At 43.2% G+C, this 18,775-nt stretch overlaps 1 protein-coding gene across 2 annotated transcripts in view; it reads right to left on the bottom strand.

The window, feature by feature from the left end:
* Nucleotides 1-323: 323 nt before the first annotated feature.
* The window catches only part of slc13a1 (solute carrier family 13 member 1), a 30,413-nt gene continuing 11,961 nt past the window's right edge, over nt 324-18,775 (bottom strand). Inside the window, exons 2-16 of one of the 2 annotated variants that reach the window (XM_077007305.1) lie at nt 13,237-13,385; nt 12,435-12,563; nt 12,112-12,248; nt 11,681-11,871; nt 11,553-11,592; nt 11,399-11,447; nt 5,716-5,876; nt 5,424-5,543; nt 4,751-4,849; nt 4,367-4,468; nt 3,978-4,072; nt 3,145-3,239; nt 1,785-1,946; nt 1,536-1,673; nt 324-1,436 (exon numbers count right to left, since the gene is read on the bottom strand). In XM_077007305.1, coding sequence (XP_076863420.1) covers nt 1,293-1,436; nt 1,536-1,673; nt 1,785-1,946; nt 3,145-3,239; nt 3,978-4,072; nt 4,367-4,468; nt 4,751-4,849; nt 5,424-5,543; nt 5,716-5,876; nt 11,399-11,447; nt 11,553-11,592; nt 11,681-11,871; nt 12,112-12,248; nt 12,435-12,563; nt 13,237-13,338 — 1,764 coding nt within the window. In that variant the 5' untranslated portion in view covers nt 13,339-13,385 and the 3' untranslated portion in view covers nt 324-1,292. Of the gene's footprint in view, nt 1,437-1,535; nt 1,674-1,784; nt 1,947-3,144; nt 3,240-3,977; nt 4,073-4,366; nt 4,469-4,750; nt 4,850-5,423; nt 5,544-5,715; nt 5,877-11,398; nt 11,448-11,552; nt 11,593-11,680; nt 11,872-12,111; nt 12,249-12,434; nt 12,564-13,236; nt 13,386-18,775 lie in introns of those variants that run through there. The other variant, XM_077007303.1, reaches the window with a different exon arrangement.

Raw genomic sequence — 18,775 nt, 5'->3', positions numbered from 1 at the left:
CTCATGCTTGCATCTGCATTACGTGGCACACTAGCTAATAAAGTGTTGTGTTGACATCCATCCAAAGTAGGTGCTTACAGTAGCTGGCGATGGTACCAGGAAACCTTGATCTAGTTATCCAAAGTTAACGGTGTATTAGTTTCTCTAGGTGAACATCATAACAGACTACAGTTTTATTTTGGCTAGATTCCTAAACAGTCAGGTTTTAACATATTTTTTAAATGTCAAAAACATGTTTTTAACTTCTGTAGTTGTTTGTTACACATGTAAGAAAGGAACATTACACCGCATGAAATGACATTAAATAAAACAGCTGTGATTTATTACTTCCAACAAAAGATAATGGAGGGAGATATTAAACCAAAAAGGGAAATATACAAATACAAACATACAATTATGAATTAGTGACATTAGAAAAACACTATTGTCTTGAGTACACAGGACAAACAGTTTTGCCTCGTATATGATATAATATAAAACTGATAGGCCATAGTTGTGCATGAATCCAGTCTAAAGTTAAAAGCATTTCCCAGAACACAGGAATTATTTTAAAGTACATCTGAATTTAAATGTAAGCATAAATGTCTTAGTCACAAGTTACATGGACAGATATTGACATTTCACTCATTCACTCATTACTGCATAGGTGCAATTAAGTTGTATTTTTGGTTCCTGTATCATTGTAATTTTTGTTTCTTTCATTATTTATATTTAAGTATTTAGTTTATTTCAAGCATTTTTGCAGCATTCATAAAACTAAACAAGTCCTATTTCAATTTTAACCAATGTGCAGTTGGGTCACATCTCACACTGTATGATGCTAGAAGCTGTAAGATGCTAGTTTTGTTTTATCCTGTCCATATGCCACAGTAACAAACAATTTCTAATGGATCTAGAGTTCTGCTATTTTTATCCATTATTTGGTTTGATTAATGCCTGATTTACAATGCTCACTGACCTATGAGTATAAAAGGTGCTTGTATAAATAAAGGCATTATTGTTTGTAGTAGCTATCAAAAAGAATATTTCCAGTACAAAATACCCATTACTCACCCTCTTAGTTAATTTACACAAACTGTTGTGTACCTTGAAGCACTGTAACAAAACATGGACACTACCATGGGACATCTGTCCTTATAACTGTATAAGGCATGTAACATTGATGCCTTGTTTCCTGCAAGTCAAGATACTTTACAATTTCCATCCTTATCAAAGTATTACTGTTGTGTTTTTTCTTAATATCCATGTATGTATGTATAGTCCTTGATCACTATACAGTACACTGTGGATGTTCAGATTCCAGTTGTGTTTGTTGGATCTTTGATGGGGGCCCAGTCTGGGTATGTATCCAGAGCGAACAACGATGTACCCCATGTACTGATTGCTAACAGGACTGCAAGGACACCTATGATATTCAAGCCCAGTCCTGCTTTGACCTGGAGAGAGAAAGCCCCCATTTTTAAACATTACCACTTATCCAGCCAGATAAAACAAATACTTAATGTTGAGCAATTGAAATTCTTTTGATAACTCACCATATCTATGACTGAGAGATGCCCATAGGCAAAGACAATGGCATTTGAGGGGTTGGAAACAGGAAATAAGAAGGCAAAAGACACACTAAGTGTTGTGGGTATCAGCATGTAGAGGGGATTGATGTTGATTGCCTCAGCCTGATAAAGACACACAATGCACAACATATTAAATATAAATAAAGAAAGCCATTCCTGGGATATTTATAAAATGCTACTAATGCCTTGGTATTTTATCTATAGTCAACATACCAAAGGAGCAAGAATTGGCAGGAAGATCGTAATGGTGGCTGGATTACTGGCTACTTCAGTAATAGACGTGACTAATATACAGGCGATAGTAACAGTAGCCAATGCAGGCAGGCTTCCCAATGGAGTCATCAGCTCCGCAACCCAGGAGGATAAACCAGAGACCTGTGGAGTAAAACAGGTAGATGATGTACTTAGATAAAATGTTTGACTTTTATTTACTCCCTTTGATATTATTTACTGAGAAAGAAAGACAGTACAACAAATAAAATAATGAGCCAGCCTCATAAAGCATTCTCTGTTCTTCATCCTCATAAAACATACAAATACGCTATATTATGTAATGGTCAGTTTTCAGCATAACACTTGTCTGATGACTGGGGTTAGTCATTTGTGACTTTATGTCTTTATTATGCATAACCTCATTCACATGTCAATTTTAATTGGTTTTCACGTAGTGCTAATGTGAATTTAGCACAGTGGTCTGCTAATTATTGCCATGGTAACCTTAAAAATAGGAACTAAATACCATTTTACAGTTTTATGGATCTGCCCTATTACCTGCCAAGACCAGATTAAGCAATGAAACAAAACAAAATAAATTACGTTCAGTAAACAAATATTAAATAAAATATGTAAACAAAATCATTGGTAATTTTTCTTGTCTCATGTTGTAAGTTGTCCCTGTGGAAATTCATGTGTAGAAGCACCAGACTTCTACATTTGATGTAGTTAAAGGCTGGAACTGCCATAAGTGCTGTATAAAAAACTAAATATTTTGCCATTAGGTTTAGGTGATGTTACAAAAAAAATAATATTTGGATTCATATTCATTCATTGTAAAAGTTGACGTCCAGGTCAGTGACTGTAGATAAGAAGCATCAAAACAGCAGTAATAATAGGTGTAGCAAAAACAACTGACAGAAACATGCTTCTGAAGAAATGCAAGAAAATTGGACAAATACCAGAAACTGAAAGACTAAATGGAGGGAATGTGAAAGATTAACATCAAGGTTTTTCCAGTGACTATATAGATAATTGAAATCTGAACCCTAAGCAGAAATTATTACAACAGAATATTAAACTAGGTCAGCACATTTATTTACTGGTGTACTAAAATTATTGTGGGTTTAGTGGGATAGTGTATGTACTAAACATAAACAGTAAACACACACACACACACACACACACACACACACACACACACACACACACACACACACACACACACACACACACACACACACACACACACACACACACACGCACATTACATGTAGTCAAGATTGCAGTTAAATGTGCAAGGTTTCCAGAGAAAAGTCCTCCAGAGAAGTCCTCATTCAGCTGTCGAGGCTAACCTTACCTTAGTGCCCTCAGCTAAAGCAAAGCCCCCTCCCACAAGCAGGCAGATCTCCCAAGGCATACAGTCCTGGAACTCCTTCCATGATATCATAGCATCTGTTAGAAAGATGAGGGAGAAAAACATTAAGTATTCATGGCAAGAATAATAAATGTATGTGGCGGTGTTCTCAGCACGCAGACGGAGGGGGCACGGCCACTCATTCACACACACTCTGCACCTGCCCCACTACCAATCACCTGATTATTAACCCAATGCTCCTGTTTATACTTTATTTGCTCCTCTGTTTAAGCCTGCAGATTCTCTCCTTCAGTGCTGCGCATTGCTCCCTGAGTACGAGAGTAACACCACGTCTACACGTGTACGACTGCTGCTGTTTTGTTGGCCTGTTTGCTTTTTTTCATTTGTTTGTTTACTTCTTTCACTCATTCTCTCTCTCTCTCTCTCTCACTCTCTCTTTCTCTCTCTTTGATGTAGATCAATGGTATCAATCACACAACCTGTCAAACCAGGGTGATTATAATGTGGACCCTTCATTATATCCTTCATTTTAATAAAAACAAAGTTTATTAAGTTATTAAAACAGGTGAGGTAGAGCAGTAAACTCAGAACCCATTTTCATTTGCATGCAAAAAATGTAAACTTGTCTTGATCCAAAAGAATAATGTGAAAATATGGAAGGTCTCAAAACAAACTCAAAACTCAGTTTGTGCATTCAGTTTGTGTATTTTAAATACATGTTGATGTTACTATTTGGTTTAGCCCATCTGACAGTGTAATGTGGCCCATTACATAAATTAAGTTTGACACCCCTGATGTAGTGGCTAATGAAATACCGTAGTTATCTGTGGTGGGTCTGTTAGCAGGGATTATGAAGAACAAAATGCCCAGAAGGAGAGCTACAGTGGCATCAGTAGCATAGCCTGGATACCTACCGAGAGAGGAGAGCTTACTGACAAGACTTAAAATGACTTTTAGAGCAATTCATGCAGAGTCTGTTTTAGTATCATGAAAATCACTGATGACAAGGAGATAATGCTGTTAAACTGTCTCTAAAAACTTTCATTTACACTACATAGTTTTTTAATATAGTATATAATATATACTATTAATATACTATTAATACTATTAATATAATATAAAGTATTAACTGTAATATTCTACTAACTGCCTTGCTTTTGTTTTGTGTTGTGTTTAAATGCTACAGACGTCTTAGCATACTCACTCAGGGAAGAGAGAAGCCCACCCTGGCATGAAGCCAGGCTCTCTCACAAACCACAGCACTGCCATGACGCAGAAGATGATCAGGGTAATCATCTCCTGCCGGCTAGTGGAAAAAATGAGATAATAAGAACAATTCCATACATGCAAACATACATAGTTTCTTATATTTATGTATTCAAGTTTTAATAGTAAAACTCAATTTAATGTATGTCAAAATGTATCTAGCATCCATGTGTATGAATAAAAAAAATAACATCAATATAATTAAATAATACAGATATTTAAACATGTTTTTAGCCACACAGTATAAAGCATCAGTCAACACTTGTTGATCACTAGGTATCTAACATCACCATGAAATATGTGTTTACTTGCAGTATCTAACCTCATTGGGCCCAGTGCATTATACTGATCTTTGATAAGCTTGGCTGCAGCAATCTCTCGCTTAGACTGGCCTCCTCGGGAGCACAGCATGGAGCGGAAACTGTGGAGGAGAAGGAAAGTCACTACACACTACCCATCAAGGCAAAACACACAATTTAAGACTCAGAAATAACACATTAACATTGGATTAGCCTAAAACAGGTATTTATTGAAGTGAGAAAAAATACCTGCACTACCCTTCCCACAACACCTCATTTGCCAAAGTGTCACATGTACCACATAGTCGGAAATAGGATACAAAGACAGGAAAAGAGAATATCTTAGAGGAAGTCTGATAAAAGGACTGCGTGATACAACTTGAGAGATGATGCATGAAGCCAATGTCAAAGAAGGAGAGACAGGCTGATAACAAGCTGTGAAAATTAAATAGGTAATGTGGGGCGAAAGAGAGAATGAGAGTCAATTTGAATTATGCAGTACTCAGTGATGAAGGATCACTTTACTGTATCATTTATTACTACGTGACAAGAAGTAGCTGGTGTCCGACTAGCATTTCTGTTCTGCAATGCACAATGAATATACACATAGCAATTTAAAGTGTGTATTTAAAGTGAGGGAGGGGGAAAGGAATAGGTAGAGGATATAAGGACTTGTGAGAAATGGTGAACACTCACTTAGTTCCCAAAAAAAGCCAGCATAACCAGATCCATGCTGAGAACAACAGAATGATGCACACAGGCAAGGAAAAAACAAACCAGTTTCCAAAATTGATAGACTTGCAGCCTGGATAAAATCTGTAAAAGATTAATATTTATTTATCTACAACATGATAGATAGAATTCAGATACTCACACACACACACACACACACACACACACACACACACACACACACGTAAGTATGTATGTATGTATGTATGTATATATTATTTATTATATATATAAAAATGCATGTCTGACAACTTACTGATGGATATATTCAGCAAAGATGAGATTTGAAGAGGTTCCTGGCAAAGTCGTCAGTCCACCGATGGAGGCGGCGTAGGCGATGCCCAGAGACAAACTTTTACACATCATGTGATCTCGACCGGTCCTGTACTTTGAGTTTAGCGGTGAACTTGGTAGAGCCTTAGAAACAAATTTGCCAAATATAACCAGTTAATTGTCATTAGGATGATCACACTCAAATATGTAATTAGTTAGTTGCTGGATAATTGAAGCAGTAAAAGGGACACAGTCCCAGTGATGTGAAGCACCACTGTGTGCCACTGTTTGAGTACTAATAACCCCTCTTTAGGAGAATTTTTCTCCTAAATTTTCCTATATACACACACACACACACACACACACACACACACACACACACACACACTCTGTCACGTTGAGGACCCCGGCCCCTCCCTTTTGGGCGTGTGTATACGTAGTCCACGTGCTTTGTCTGCGTCTGTGAAACTCCGTGGTGAGGGCTATGTCGCGTAATAATCTGTCTCACCTGTGAATCGTCTCGTAATCACATGGGGCTAATGTGGTCTGTCTGTTTAAACCGTCGTTGTCTAAGGTTTACACGTCTCTGTGTGCTGTTTGTGTTCTACGTGCGCTATTGCGCAATAATTGTAAGCGAAAGTACAGTGACGTTTGCTGCAACCGAGGGATTCTGTGTCTCGTCCTTCACGCCGCACCCACCGTCACAGAACGACGAGCCGCCTGAGAGACACAACAACATGCCAGGCTACAAGAGTAAGCCTAAGAAGGGGAAAAAGCCCTGCAAGCGGCATCACCGCTCTTCTTCCTCCCCCCCGCGCCGCGAAGTCTCGCCGACTTTGGCGCAGCTCAAGGAGGACCCGGAGTGCGCCTACCTGCTGTGCGCGGCTCGGGAGACCGCTATTCCCGAGCTGGCCGAGGAATACCACCAGACAGCAGTACGGGTGTGGCGGGAGAGACATCCCTCGCCTTCCCGGGAATGCTCGCCCAGACGGGTAAGCGTCCCCGAGCTCTACGGGGCAGGTACGCCACCAGAGGGCGAGCTTGGGGAGGAGGAGAACACACCCCCGCACCAGGGAACCACACCGACGCTGGCGCAGCTCGAGGAGGACCCGATCTGTGCGTCCCTGCTGCGTCAGGCGCGGGTGCACCACGACCCCGAGGCAGCGGAGAAGCTCCGCCAGGAGGCGGTGCGGCTTTGGGGGAAGTACCACCCCTCTTCATCCAGGGATCCCTCACCCCTGCGGGTGGGCTCCTTTGCGCTCTGCGGGACGGAGAGTACCCCGAGAGCGAGTTTGGGGAGGGGGACTCCCCAGGCGAGAAGGAGGAGCTGGACGATGAGGGGGAGGCCTACCCTCCGTCGTTATACGACGCCTCCACGGTGGACTACGGTGGAGAGGGAGAGGACTACCCCCCATCGTTAGACGACGCGTCCACCGTCAACTAAGGGGAAGAGGAGGAGGAGGAGTCCGAGGAAGAGGACTACCTCCCTCCGCCCGTAGGTCCCTCTACCACCGTGGAGGAAGGCGAGGAGCAGGAGTACGACGAGGAGGAGTACCCCCGTCGGAGTGCTCCACATACCCCGATGACGACGGTGGGGAAGAGGAGGAGAACGGGGAGTACCCTCAGTCCGAGGGCTCCTACACCGAGGAGGAGGAGGAGAGCCCTCCCCCCTTGGAACTGTCCGCCGGGACGGTGAAAAGGAGGTGGAGTCCAGAGGCGGGCTCATCCCCCGAGCGCTCCCAAGCTAGCGACATGGACTGTTCCCGGGGTGGCAGCTCGGGGCAGCCCATGAGCTGGAGCCACGGCAGTGAGGCGATGGAGGAAAAGATGGAGACCAACAGGGAACTTCCATACGGCCCACCGGGTGCGTTCGCCAGCCGCGCTGCACCGGGCACGTCCGCCAGCCGCGCTGCACCGGGCGCGTCCGCCAGCCGCGCTGCACCGGGTGGAGGTTTCGCAGCAAAGGCTGGAGGAGGGCCGTTCGTCGCGACACCTGCAGCTCCCGACCTCTCTCTCCTCATCTCTCTCCTCCTGGCGTGTAGCCTGGTGCCTGTTACATGTTTGTCTGTTTCGGTGTTAGTAAGTCTACCCGTATGTGTACCTAACCCCCTCTTTCCGTTTGTGTCTATGTGTGTAAGCGTGCCTGTTTGTGTGTTTGTGACCGTGCTGTTGTCTAACGTCTTTTCCCCTGTGTTCCCAGGGAGGGTGTTCTAGGCGGTCCGTGGCGGACGCTTCACTGAGGGCAGTCACCTCCCAGACGCAGGACTGAGCGCGTCGGATCCGCCCATCGTCGTGGGTTCGGGGCACTCGGTCCTGTTGGCACCCCGGGACGGGTAGTGCCCTTGGAGAGGGCGTCTGTCACGTTGAGGACCCCGGCCCCTCCCTTTTGGGCGTGTGTTAACGTTGTCCACGTGCTTTGTCTGCGTCTGTGAAACTCCGTGGTGAGGGCTATGTCGCGTGATAATCTGTCTCACCTGTGAATCGTCTCGTAATCACATGGGGCTAATGTGGTCTGTCTATTTAATGTGCGCTCGCGCGTCGTTGTCTAAGGTTTACACGTCTCTGTGTGCTGTTTGTGTTCTACGTGCGCTATTGCGCAATAATTGTAAGCGAAAGTAAAGTGACGTTTGCTGCAACCGAGGGATTCTGTGTCTCGTCCTTCACGCCGCACCTACCGTCACACACACATTATATTGCTAAAGATATTTGCTCGCCCATCCAAATGATCGGAATCAGGTGTTCCAATCACTTCCATGGTCACAGGTGTACAAAATTAAGCACCTAGTCATGTAGACATTTGTGAAAGAATTGGTTACTCTCAGGAGCTCAGTGAATTCCAGTATGGAACTGTGATAGGATGCCACCTGTGCAACAAATCCAGTCATGAAATTTCCTTGCTCCTAAATATTCCACAGTCAACTGCCAGCTGTCAGGGCTGGCTCCAGGGCTCCCCCTGCCTGCCGCCACAGGAGTCGCGAGTCAGTTCCCGACAGAGCAGTGATGACCGGCAGCTATCCTCCCTCCTATTTAAGGAAGACAGTTGCAATGTCTCTGCTGAGTTGTCTGATGCCACCACGTGAATTCTTGCAAGTCAGCCTTTCTCTTTGGTACACGTTCACTCGCCCTTAGGAAGATTTTTGTTTGACGTTCTCCGCCTCTGGCTGCCAGTTTCTTCCCTGGCCTTTTTGGTTTTCCTGTTGGTCACATCAGCTGTATTATAAGAAAATGGAAGTGTTTGGGAATGACAGCAACTCAGCCACGAAGTGGTAGGCAACGTAAACTGACAGAGCGGATGCTGAAGTGCATAGTGCAAAATGGTCGCCAACTTTCTGCAGAGTCAATCACTACAGACATCCAAACTTCACGTGGCCTTCAGATTAGCTCAAGAACAGTGCGCAGAGAGCTTCATGGAGTTGGTCGAGCAGCTGCATCCAAGCCATACATCACCAAGTGCAATGTAAAGCGTTGGATGCAGTGGTGTAAAGCATACCGCCACTTTAGAGCAGTGGAGGCACGTTCTATGGAGTGACCAGAGATGCTCACAAGTCATTTTTTGCAAGTCCAAGTCAAGTCTCAAGTCTTTGATCTCAAGTCTAAGTCAAGTCTCAAGTCTTTGTTCTCAAGTCCAAGTCAAGTCCCAAATATTTGAGTGACATTGTAGTCGCAAATCACTGTATAGTTGTAATGGTCTGTTATGACAGTTCTGATGTATAATAGCTTAAACTGGTAAATGAAGAAATACAATTTTTAAAAGTGTGCACGCACACACAAATGTTTTCCAGATCAATTTTGAATCCGTATTTTTCTCCAAAAAGTATTTTTCTTACAAAACTGACATTTTTCTGGATACAATATTCTCTTCTTTCAGTAGAGCATCTGCTATATTTTGTTCTAGAAGATAAAGGAGGGCTATGAAATTAAAAAATCACATTTTTAACTATATATATGAAAGGTCTGCATATAAAGAAAATAGCAACCAAATTAGTGATTATAAAATAAAAATTAAAAACAGAATTCAAATTTTACAATAATAATGATTCTGACATAAAAAGCCCTGCAGCAACAACTATTTGTCTCCTAATGAACTGGATCAAACACAATCTATTTGAACTTCAAGGTGTCTTTCAGTGTCCAATACAAGGAAAATGTTTATGCAACTAACGCATTACATTTTTAAAAGATCAGGATTGACAGGGTACTTGCACTTAGCCTGGCTCGGTGAGGGCGCATTATGAGGCCTCCATGACTGAACACCCTCTCTACTGGTGCACTAGTGGCAAGTCAATACCAATATTGCAATATTGCTAATAACCTTTCAGGCAGTGACTAACCTTTCCGGGTGGGTTTTCAGGTGGCGAATAAAATTAGATGTGGTGGAACCAGCGTCCTGTATTTTTATGCCACACACGCTGCAGTTTGCTGCTCTTCTATTTGCTACTTGTACTTGTTTTGTACCCAAAACGTATTATGAATGGTGGAACAGAAGCGAGCGTCCTCACCAGCGCCGCCATGATCGCGATGTTTTGCGGCGTGCGCAGCGCCAGGTTCGCGTGAGGTGTGCGGAGTCGCGCGCAACGGTCACTTGCGAAATACTTGACGCGTCGCGACCGGCGCGAGGGTCAGCGCGCCGAAAATGTTACGTCAGCGGGAAGTAAAAAGCATTCAGACAGGCGGAGAAAAGGTTGTCAAATGAAACACAAAAGAACATTACAAATAAAAGATTGTTCACGAGTCTCAAATCACGATTCCAAGTAGAGTTAGAAGTCTTTTGAATGCAAGTCTAAGTTGAGTCACTGTATATGCGACTTAAGTGCGACTCGAGTCCGAGTCCCAAACTCGAGTCCCCATCTCTGAGAGTGACAAATCATGCTTTGCCATCTGGCAATCTGATGGACGAGTCTGGGTTTGGAGGTTGCCAGGAGAACTGTACTTGTCTGACTGCATTGAGCGAAGTGGTGGAGGGGTGGAGGGGAGATTATGGTGTGGGGTTGTTTTTCAGGAGCTGAGCTTGGCTCCTTAGTTCCAAAGAAAGGAAATCTCAATGCTTCAGTATAGCAAGACATTTTGGAAAATTCCATACTCCCAACTTTGTGGGAACCATTTGGAGCTGGCCCCTTCCTCTTCCAACATGACTGTGCACCAGTACACAGAGCAAGGTTCATAAAGACATGGAGAGGAGACCATTAGAGCCAGGCCTTGGAGACTGAGAGCCAGGCCTTCTCGTCCAAGAATGGTCAAAAATCCCCATAAACACACTCCTAAACCTTGTAGACAGCATTTCCAAAAGGGTTCAATGTGTGTATGTGTATGTGTGTGTGTGTGTGTGTGTGTGTGTGTGTGTGTGTGTGTGTGTGTGTGTGTGTGTGTGTGTGTGTGTGTGTGTGTCACTGAGTGAATGAGTGAGTGAGTGAGTGAGTGAGTGAGAGTGGAAATGAGTGAGTGAGTGAGTGAGTGAGTGAGTGAGGAATTGAGTGAGTGAGTGAGTGAGTGAGTGAGTGAGTGAGTGAGTGAGTGAGTGAGTGAGTGAGAGTTTAAATGAGAGTGTATGAGCGAGTGACTGTAAATGAGTTACAAGCAAGCTGTTTTGCATTTAAATGTATTCTCATAGACATGGGAGCATAATTCTGCAGACAAATATTTAGTTTTCAAATATGTTTGAAACTTACCTCTGTTGCGTTATCATCCTCAGGGACACTAATACTCTCTGGCATTGTGCTATATGGATTAAAACATAATTTATAAAAACTATAATACATGTAACAAATACAATCCATAATTAAAAAGTGCATAACTTAGAAACTAGAAGTTTATCTTGATTACCTGTTCATATCTTTGTCCCTCTCACACTGTTTCTCATCGTCTGTGAAAGCCAAAAATAGGTCATGGTTTAAAAGCATGTGAAAAACAACGAGGCTTAATTATTGTTAGAAACTGTCTGAGTAACTCACCACCTTCCAGCTGCAGGGTGAGATTGTAGATGCTGTTCACTGCTATCTCCTGGTGCTTACTGACCTCGCCCTCCGCACTCATGACCTGCTGCATCACTGCCTCCGCTATAGGCATCACCATAGCTGCTGTGGATGTGTTGCTCAACCACATTGAGAGGAAGGCAGAACCTACCATGAAGCCCAGCATTAACCTGCAGTGAGACACAGCATGCAAATCTGACCATGCAGCAGCTTAGGACCTGGACATTCTGTAACCTCTTGTCAGAAATCCCTATAACCAGTAATTTCTCACATAGGACTTTTTTTTTTAATAGCAAAAGGCATGCAATACAATACCTCAACTGAGAGGTGCTTAATATCTAATATATTCATATTACCTGCAGGAGAGAGAGGGAATGAGGATAGAAAATGAGAAGATAAAGAAGACTTACATGGCAGGATTGACTCCGATCAAAGTGACCAATCTAAGGGCAATTCTGCGGTGGAGACCCCACTTCTCAATGGATGTTGCAAGGCAGATGACTCCCAGCAGTAACAAGTGAAAGTCTTTGAAATACATTGTTGCAACCTGTATAGAAAAATGAGTTAATGGAAAAGGTACACTGGATTTTGTGGAAATGCATATTTGAGCATCATAATGCAGTAGTGGTATCCCACAGTTCAATTTCTAAAGCATGCAATATCAATAATGGCATCTATGGAGTAAATGTATTTTTTTTTTTTACATGTTTTGTAAGTGGCTAGTAAAAGTTACCACTGAGGACTTCATAATGCCAAACAAGGGGAAGAACAGCGCTGGAAGAAGGGCAGTCACAGACAGAGGCAATGCCTCGGTCATCCAGAACACAGCCATGAGCAGCAGGGTGTAAGCACACTGAGCCACCTGCAAGGTTTACAACAAAGCATTTACAGTATGTCCACTCAGGTGTGAAAGCACACAGTTGGATAGTAAGGTTTGAGTTTCATTCGAAAATCCATTTAGAAATGGGTTAGTCAAAACCATAATCTTGTACTGTACACCATACATGTGTCACCATACTGTGCCAAGGTGGTGTGATTAAATTAATTACCGGTAGTCGAATGTAAATTCATTATAAACTCTTATATTGTGAAAACAGGTGAAAGAATGGCACTACTCAACATTTGCAAAGACTGCATGAACTGAATCTGCAATCAGTGTAATTGGTGGTTCAAGTTGTGAATATGTCTGTGCTTTGAAAGGTCAGCCCATTATAGTTTTGTGGCAATTTTAAATTACCTTCTTCAGAATGTGAGTTCAGGATGAATGCAATCAACTGTTTATGAACATATACTGCATACTGTCATTTACACTAAAATAATGCTTCTCAAGTTTTATGAGTCATATATAGCTCCGAATGATCCCTACGTAAGAAATTAGGTATTTTCTTGCAAGTAACTACTCTTTTTCAAATGTTGCCACTCTTAAAAGTACAGAATATACAATATTGTACATTTACTATGTTTTTACTACCAACTTACATTATGGTTTTTGATTACCTTGTTCACCTGGTGCCTTTGTGTATTTGTACTCTAACCTGTGTCTGGAGGATGAGAGGCAGTGGTAGGATTAACAGTGGCGTGAGAATGATGATGAGAAGATTCCGATAGCTCCATAGTCCTCCGGTAACGTCCCTCATTGTGTGGCTGAACAGGGTAACATCTTGCAGTTTGTGTCCTAAAGGGGCTTAAATATGCAACCAGTGACTAATCTTTGACCTGGCAGTACCCTTAACCCATATTCATGCTGTGACTGGCTCACCTCCAGCCAGCCATAAAATTATGACTCCGTAGATTAAGCTTTAACATTCAGGGAACCATACCACTTTGAGACGGTCTGACCCCAGTGACACAAATGAAACTACTATGGACTCAGTATCTGACATCTGTGTTTAAAATATTTTATTATGTGTCTGTATCATGGGTTGAACATTAAATGTTTTAGTATGATAGTTTACATAAATATTTTATTACGTTATCAGTGTTTGTTACTGTATTTTTAATTGTTTTGAGCTTTTGTGCATCAGAGATTCAGCTAAATTATTTCAGAATCTCCACAATCATCAGTTAAGATGATTGAGGGATACAGTAACATACTGATCTCTGTGTATTATGAAACCCTAGCATGCTGAGATTGTAGACTTCTGCTCTCTCTTCTGAGAACTAGCAGCCTTCTCAGACTATTTGTCCTAGAACCAAACTTGGTCTCTGCACACTTTTCTCCTAAAGCATGGATGATTTTTTTCGCAGGCAGCGTTAAAGAATAACTGTGTCATCCAAAAATCACAAACCCAATGCATGACAGCACATTATGCATGTTGATGTTTCTCTTGCCGTGAGAGATAGCTTTTGGACGGACTGGAGACAATGAATACCATCATCCTGCCTTGCCAGTATTAGTTTGAGTTGAAAATGCAACCCCTGTTACCCTGGAAAATAATAAATCATCTACTTGTGTCAATGCATGTGATCGCTCCATGTTCATTATGGTCTATTCTTATAACCGTTTTACAAGTTTTCCCTGTCCATTCTTTTCCTTAATTTGTCATATTTTGTCTAATCTGATTTAATCTAATATATTATATTTAGAAATTCATATAATTAAGTATACCCTTGATCATCTAGCTACAAAGGTGGAAAATGGTGAGCCCAACTCACACAGATTGTTTTTATGTAATAATTAATAATTGTTATATTTGTTGTAATAATAGTTTCTATAAAGAACTGTCCTAACAATGAATATTGTTAGGCTCACATAGATGCAAGATGAGAAGTAACAAAGGTTTGGAAACTATGGAAGAATGTAAATTGACAACTCCTGGAAATAAATGTATATAATAATTTCTTCATGCTACATTGATCAGTTTTCCAACTGTTTTAGAATATTTCCTTATTGTCTTTGAGGTCGATGATAAGAACCTTGCATGAAATCTTCTAAGTTCAAAGTCTGAAGAGAATACTGCTAATCATCATTACCAATCATTTTTTCCCAGCACATACAGCTGAAATATTTGTAGGGTAAAAAATTAAATTGCAGCGTGTCTCCAGATTGCAAACACTATATTTATGAATTCAACTGTGGAGGGCTAAACAACAAAAGTTAAGTAACTTTTATTCCATGAAAAAGCTAAAAAGCTCCAACATCTACTATTTATTAAACAATTCACAGAAGATACGAAGCCTTCCAAATCTTTTCTAAGAAGCAATGTCATTCACATTTTATAACTTAAGAGGGCAAAAGCCCTGGCCAAAGAGCACTTTCAGTACTGCTGGTCTGTGTCCAATTTCATAGATTTTTCATATTAAAAAAAACTCATTTAATGTTTATGGGTCAGACACAGAAGAAATTATCATTTTCACAGGCAGAGCACTGTCAACAATAAAGAAAGTTTCCTTGTTTGGAGTTCAAATGTTTTCTGTGGAATTAAGCACATTTGAAATAATGATGTTTAACTTTGATAATATGATACATGATAAGTTTTTTCTTCTGCCAATTCATAGCACTTATGATGAGTAATAAAACGTTCAGGGACAGCTGTGCTTGGTGTCATGGCAGTATCCATTTAGCAACTCTCCCTGTCAAACTATTAATCTGTCTCTTACTTTTGCCAAATAAGATAATAAGATAATAAATAAGATAATGAAATGCAGACATTATGAACATAACATTCTTGGTTAATTGCCAGTCTATTTATATGAATTGTTTAATAGCAGTTGAATGTGACGCGAGGGGTGACGGCAGGATGCCCAGATGCATCCACAAGAGCTTTATTAGCTAGAATGCTGGGCAGTTGGAGTTTAGCACAAAAAACACCAACACTCAAACGGTGAGGGATGCAACACAATGCAGACTCAACAAAGTGAGCTACATGACATTAACGAGATAAGACACAGGTAAGATGGATGAACATACACACATTGAACCACACCCAAAAGAAAAACATACATGGACACAACCAGGCGCAGGCTACACATACAAACGCCCTAAGGGAGGTGTCTGGGGCTGTACCGTGACAGACCCCCCCCAACCAGGAGCAGCTACTCCCAGAGCACCCAGCGCAACAGTAAAGTCCTGGACCCACAACGTTGGGCAAGCCGAAACCAGGATACTGGGAGAAACATGGAAACAGACAAACACACTGGAACACACACAGGCATAAACATAAACGGGAGCCCCAAATGCCCTCCCGGTAGCATCGCGGGCAGTGGATGTGGCGCCACTGGGGCTGTAGGAGCTGCAGCAGGCAGCATCATTCGGGTTCCGGGGGGGGACCCTTGGGGATGCACATTGTTCCTCAGTGCCCCGGTTCAGGCGGTCCTTCCTTCTCTGCCTCCATGTCTCCCTCAGAAGGGGTGTAGCTCCCCATAGAGGTGTCCTCTACCCTTCTTGCATGCCATATCCTCTTCCTCAGAGGAAGGGGGAGATTCTTCTGGCCAGTACTTTGAGAGAAGTACATTTTGGTGCTTTACCGTGTCCACAGATTTACCGTGTCCAGGGCGATTGGCATTTGCCACAGAACACGAAGATTGGCAGATTCACCATTGGCGCTCTATGCTCTTCAGGGATGAGAGTCTGGAGATGCCGTGGAGAACGTTCTGCTGACTGCAACATCCTCCAGTATGACTGGTTTGGCAGTGGGTCAGTAATGGTGTGGGGAAGCATTTCTTTGGAGGGCCGCACAGACGTCCATGTGCTAGCCAGAGGTACCTTGACTGCCATTAGGAACTGTTATGTGCCTGACTTGTGCCTGTCTGAGTTTCTCTGTGTATGTGTGTGTGTGGGTGTGTTTCTCTTGCGTTCACCAGGTTCCTGTTGGATGCTGCCTATCGCACCATGGGAGCATGGGGCGGAGCTACAGATATATGAGCAGGTTGCGTGTTGCTTACCAAGAGCCGAGAGAGAGAGAGAGAGGGCACGTGATTGAGCGAACAGAAAGAGAGGAGTACTCTGTGTGTTTTCGATGTTGTCTGTTCTGGCCCATTTGCTTACTGTATGTGCTTTATTTTTGCTACTATCTGGCTATCTGTGGTTCTCCTACACATATTGGTAATTAGGTTTACTCAAGGACTGTAAAACGGTTACAGGCGAAAAAACCCCTTGGCACTCTTGCGGGAGAGGCGGAGCCACTAGATTTGGGAACAGGGAAGTACGTGTGCACACCTAAATCATGCAACACGTACCTTTATGGATATATGCACTAGGTAAGCGGAGGTCGCCATCCCCTGTAATTTCGGTAGGAGTTAGTAAGTGGAGAATAGTATGTATATATGTAGATTAGATTAGTTAAGGTTTAGTTACTCTTTTTATTCAGTTACTCCTCCTTCATTCTCATATCTGTGTGGTACCTGTGAGTACTTGTATACAGGTGTAACGTATTGACCAGACAGAGAGGGATCCAACTGCGGAAGTATACCGCTTTTATTTAAAGGAATCACGTGTACAGAAAACGGCACATGAATCACTATCACTAGGAGTAATAGCGATAGCGCTCTCTTGGGGTGATCGGGACGGTCCAGGGTCATAACGGGAGAGCAGAATCCGGGAGGTGCAGAAAGGCTGGGCAGGAGGCGAGGTCTGGGGAGCAAGCAAGGGTCAGAACACAAGAGATCCAACAGGTAATAGAAACGCTCAGTGTGCTGCATGGCAACGGCAATACTTTATGACTAGGAAGTGGTGGGAAGGTGTATAAGTATAGCTGAAAGGGGGCGTGGTGATTAGTGCCAGGTGAGGCTGGTAAGGACAGATCAGGTGGCATTCCTTACAGTACCCCCCCTCAAAGGAGCGTCTCCTGACGCTCTATGACGAGCCGGGGGTCGACCGCTGCGCCAGGGGTCATGAAAGTTAGGGTGTGTAGCGTGGAAATCCGCAATCATAGAGGGGCAGAGAACATCCCTCACCGGAATACAGGCACGTTCCTCGGGGCCATATCCTTCACAGTCAACCAAGTACTGGAGTCCTCCTCACCGACGTCGGGATTCCAACAGTTCCTGGACTATATAGGTAGGTCGACCGTCGATGTCCAGACGGTCCGGAGGACTGGTAGATACTGGGGGAGTGGTGAACGGTCTGTAGTGAACCAGCTTCAGGACAGAGACGTGGAAGACAGAGTTAATGCGGTAGTGTGTAGGTAAAAGAAATTTATATGTTACTGCGTTGACTCTGCTGAGTACTTTAAATTGTCCAATGTATCGTGGGCTAAGTTTTTTGCTTCGGTGTTTCAGGTTTAGGTCTCGGGTTGATAGCCATACCCTCTGTCCCGGGTAATAAATTAAAGCAGGAAGACAATGGCGGTCTGGGCCTCTGGGCCTCAGGGCATTCCTCTGGACTAGAATTAGTGCGTAAAGCCTCGTCTAATTCTTCTTGTACTTCCTATCGTATGGCTGCGAGGAAGCAGGAATCTTGCAGAATATGCTCAGGTACTTTGACTGCCTCGTCCTTCTCATTGATCCGTGAGAGAGTGTCAGCCTTGACATTCTTTGATCCAGGTCTGTAAGACACAGTGAAGCGAAAACGGGAAAAAAACAGTGCCCACCTGGCTTGTCGCAGGTTTAGGCGTCTGGCTGACTTCAAGTATTCAATATTTTTGTGGTCAGTATAAACTATAAAGGGATGCTCCGCTCCTTCTAACCAGTGACGCCATTGCTCGAGGGCGAGCTTGATGGCCAGGAGTTCTCGGTTACCAACATCATAATTAATCTCAGCGGGTGTCAATTTCCTGGAAAAGTAGACGCAGGGGTATAACTTAGGTGGGTTCCCCTGCCCCCCTCCCCCTGAGAGAACAGCGCCCACTCCTACCTCTGAGGCATCAACTTCCACGATGAACTGGAGCTGGGGGTCGGGAAGATGCAGAAATGAAGCGTTCCTGAAAGCCTTCTTGAGGAGTGAGAACGCACATTCCTCTTCGGCGGTCCAGGTGAAATACTGATTTCTACCACCCTTTAAGAGGTTAGTGAGAGGAGCTGCTAACTCACTGAATCCTCGGATGAAAACGGCGGCAGAAGTTAGCAAAACCCAGGAATCTCTGTAGTTCTTTTGTGGAGCGGGGCGTCGGCCACTTCGTGACAGCCTCCACCTTT

The sequence above is a fragment of the Brachyhypopomus gauderio genome, chromosome 5 (genome assembly GCF_052324685.1).
Source record: "Brachyhypopomus gauderio isolate BG-103 chromosome 5, BGAUD_0.2, whole genome shotgun sequence".
In the NCBI taxonomy this organism is placed as follows: Eukaryota; Metazoa; Chordata; class Actinopteri; order Gymnotiformes; family Hypopomidae; genus Brachyhypopomus; species Brachyhypopomus gauderio.
Note: the sequence above shows the minus strand (reverse complement) of the source record. Positions and strands in the feature narration are given on the sequence as shown.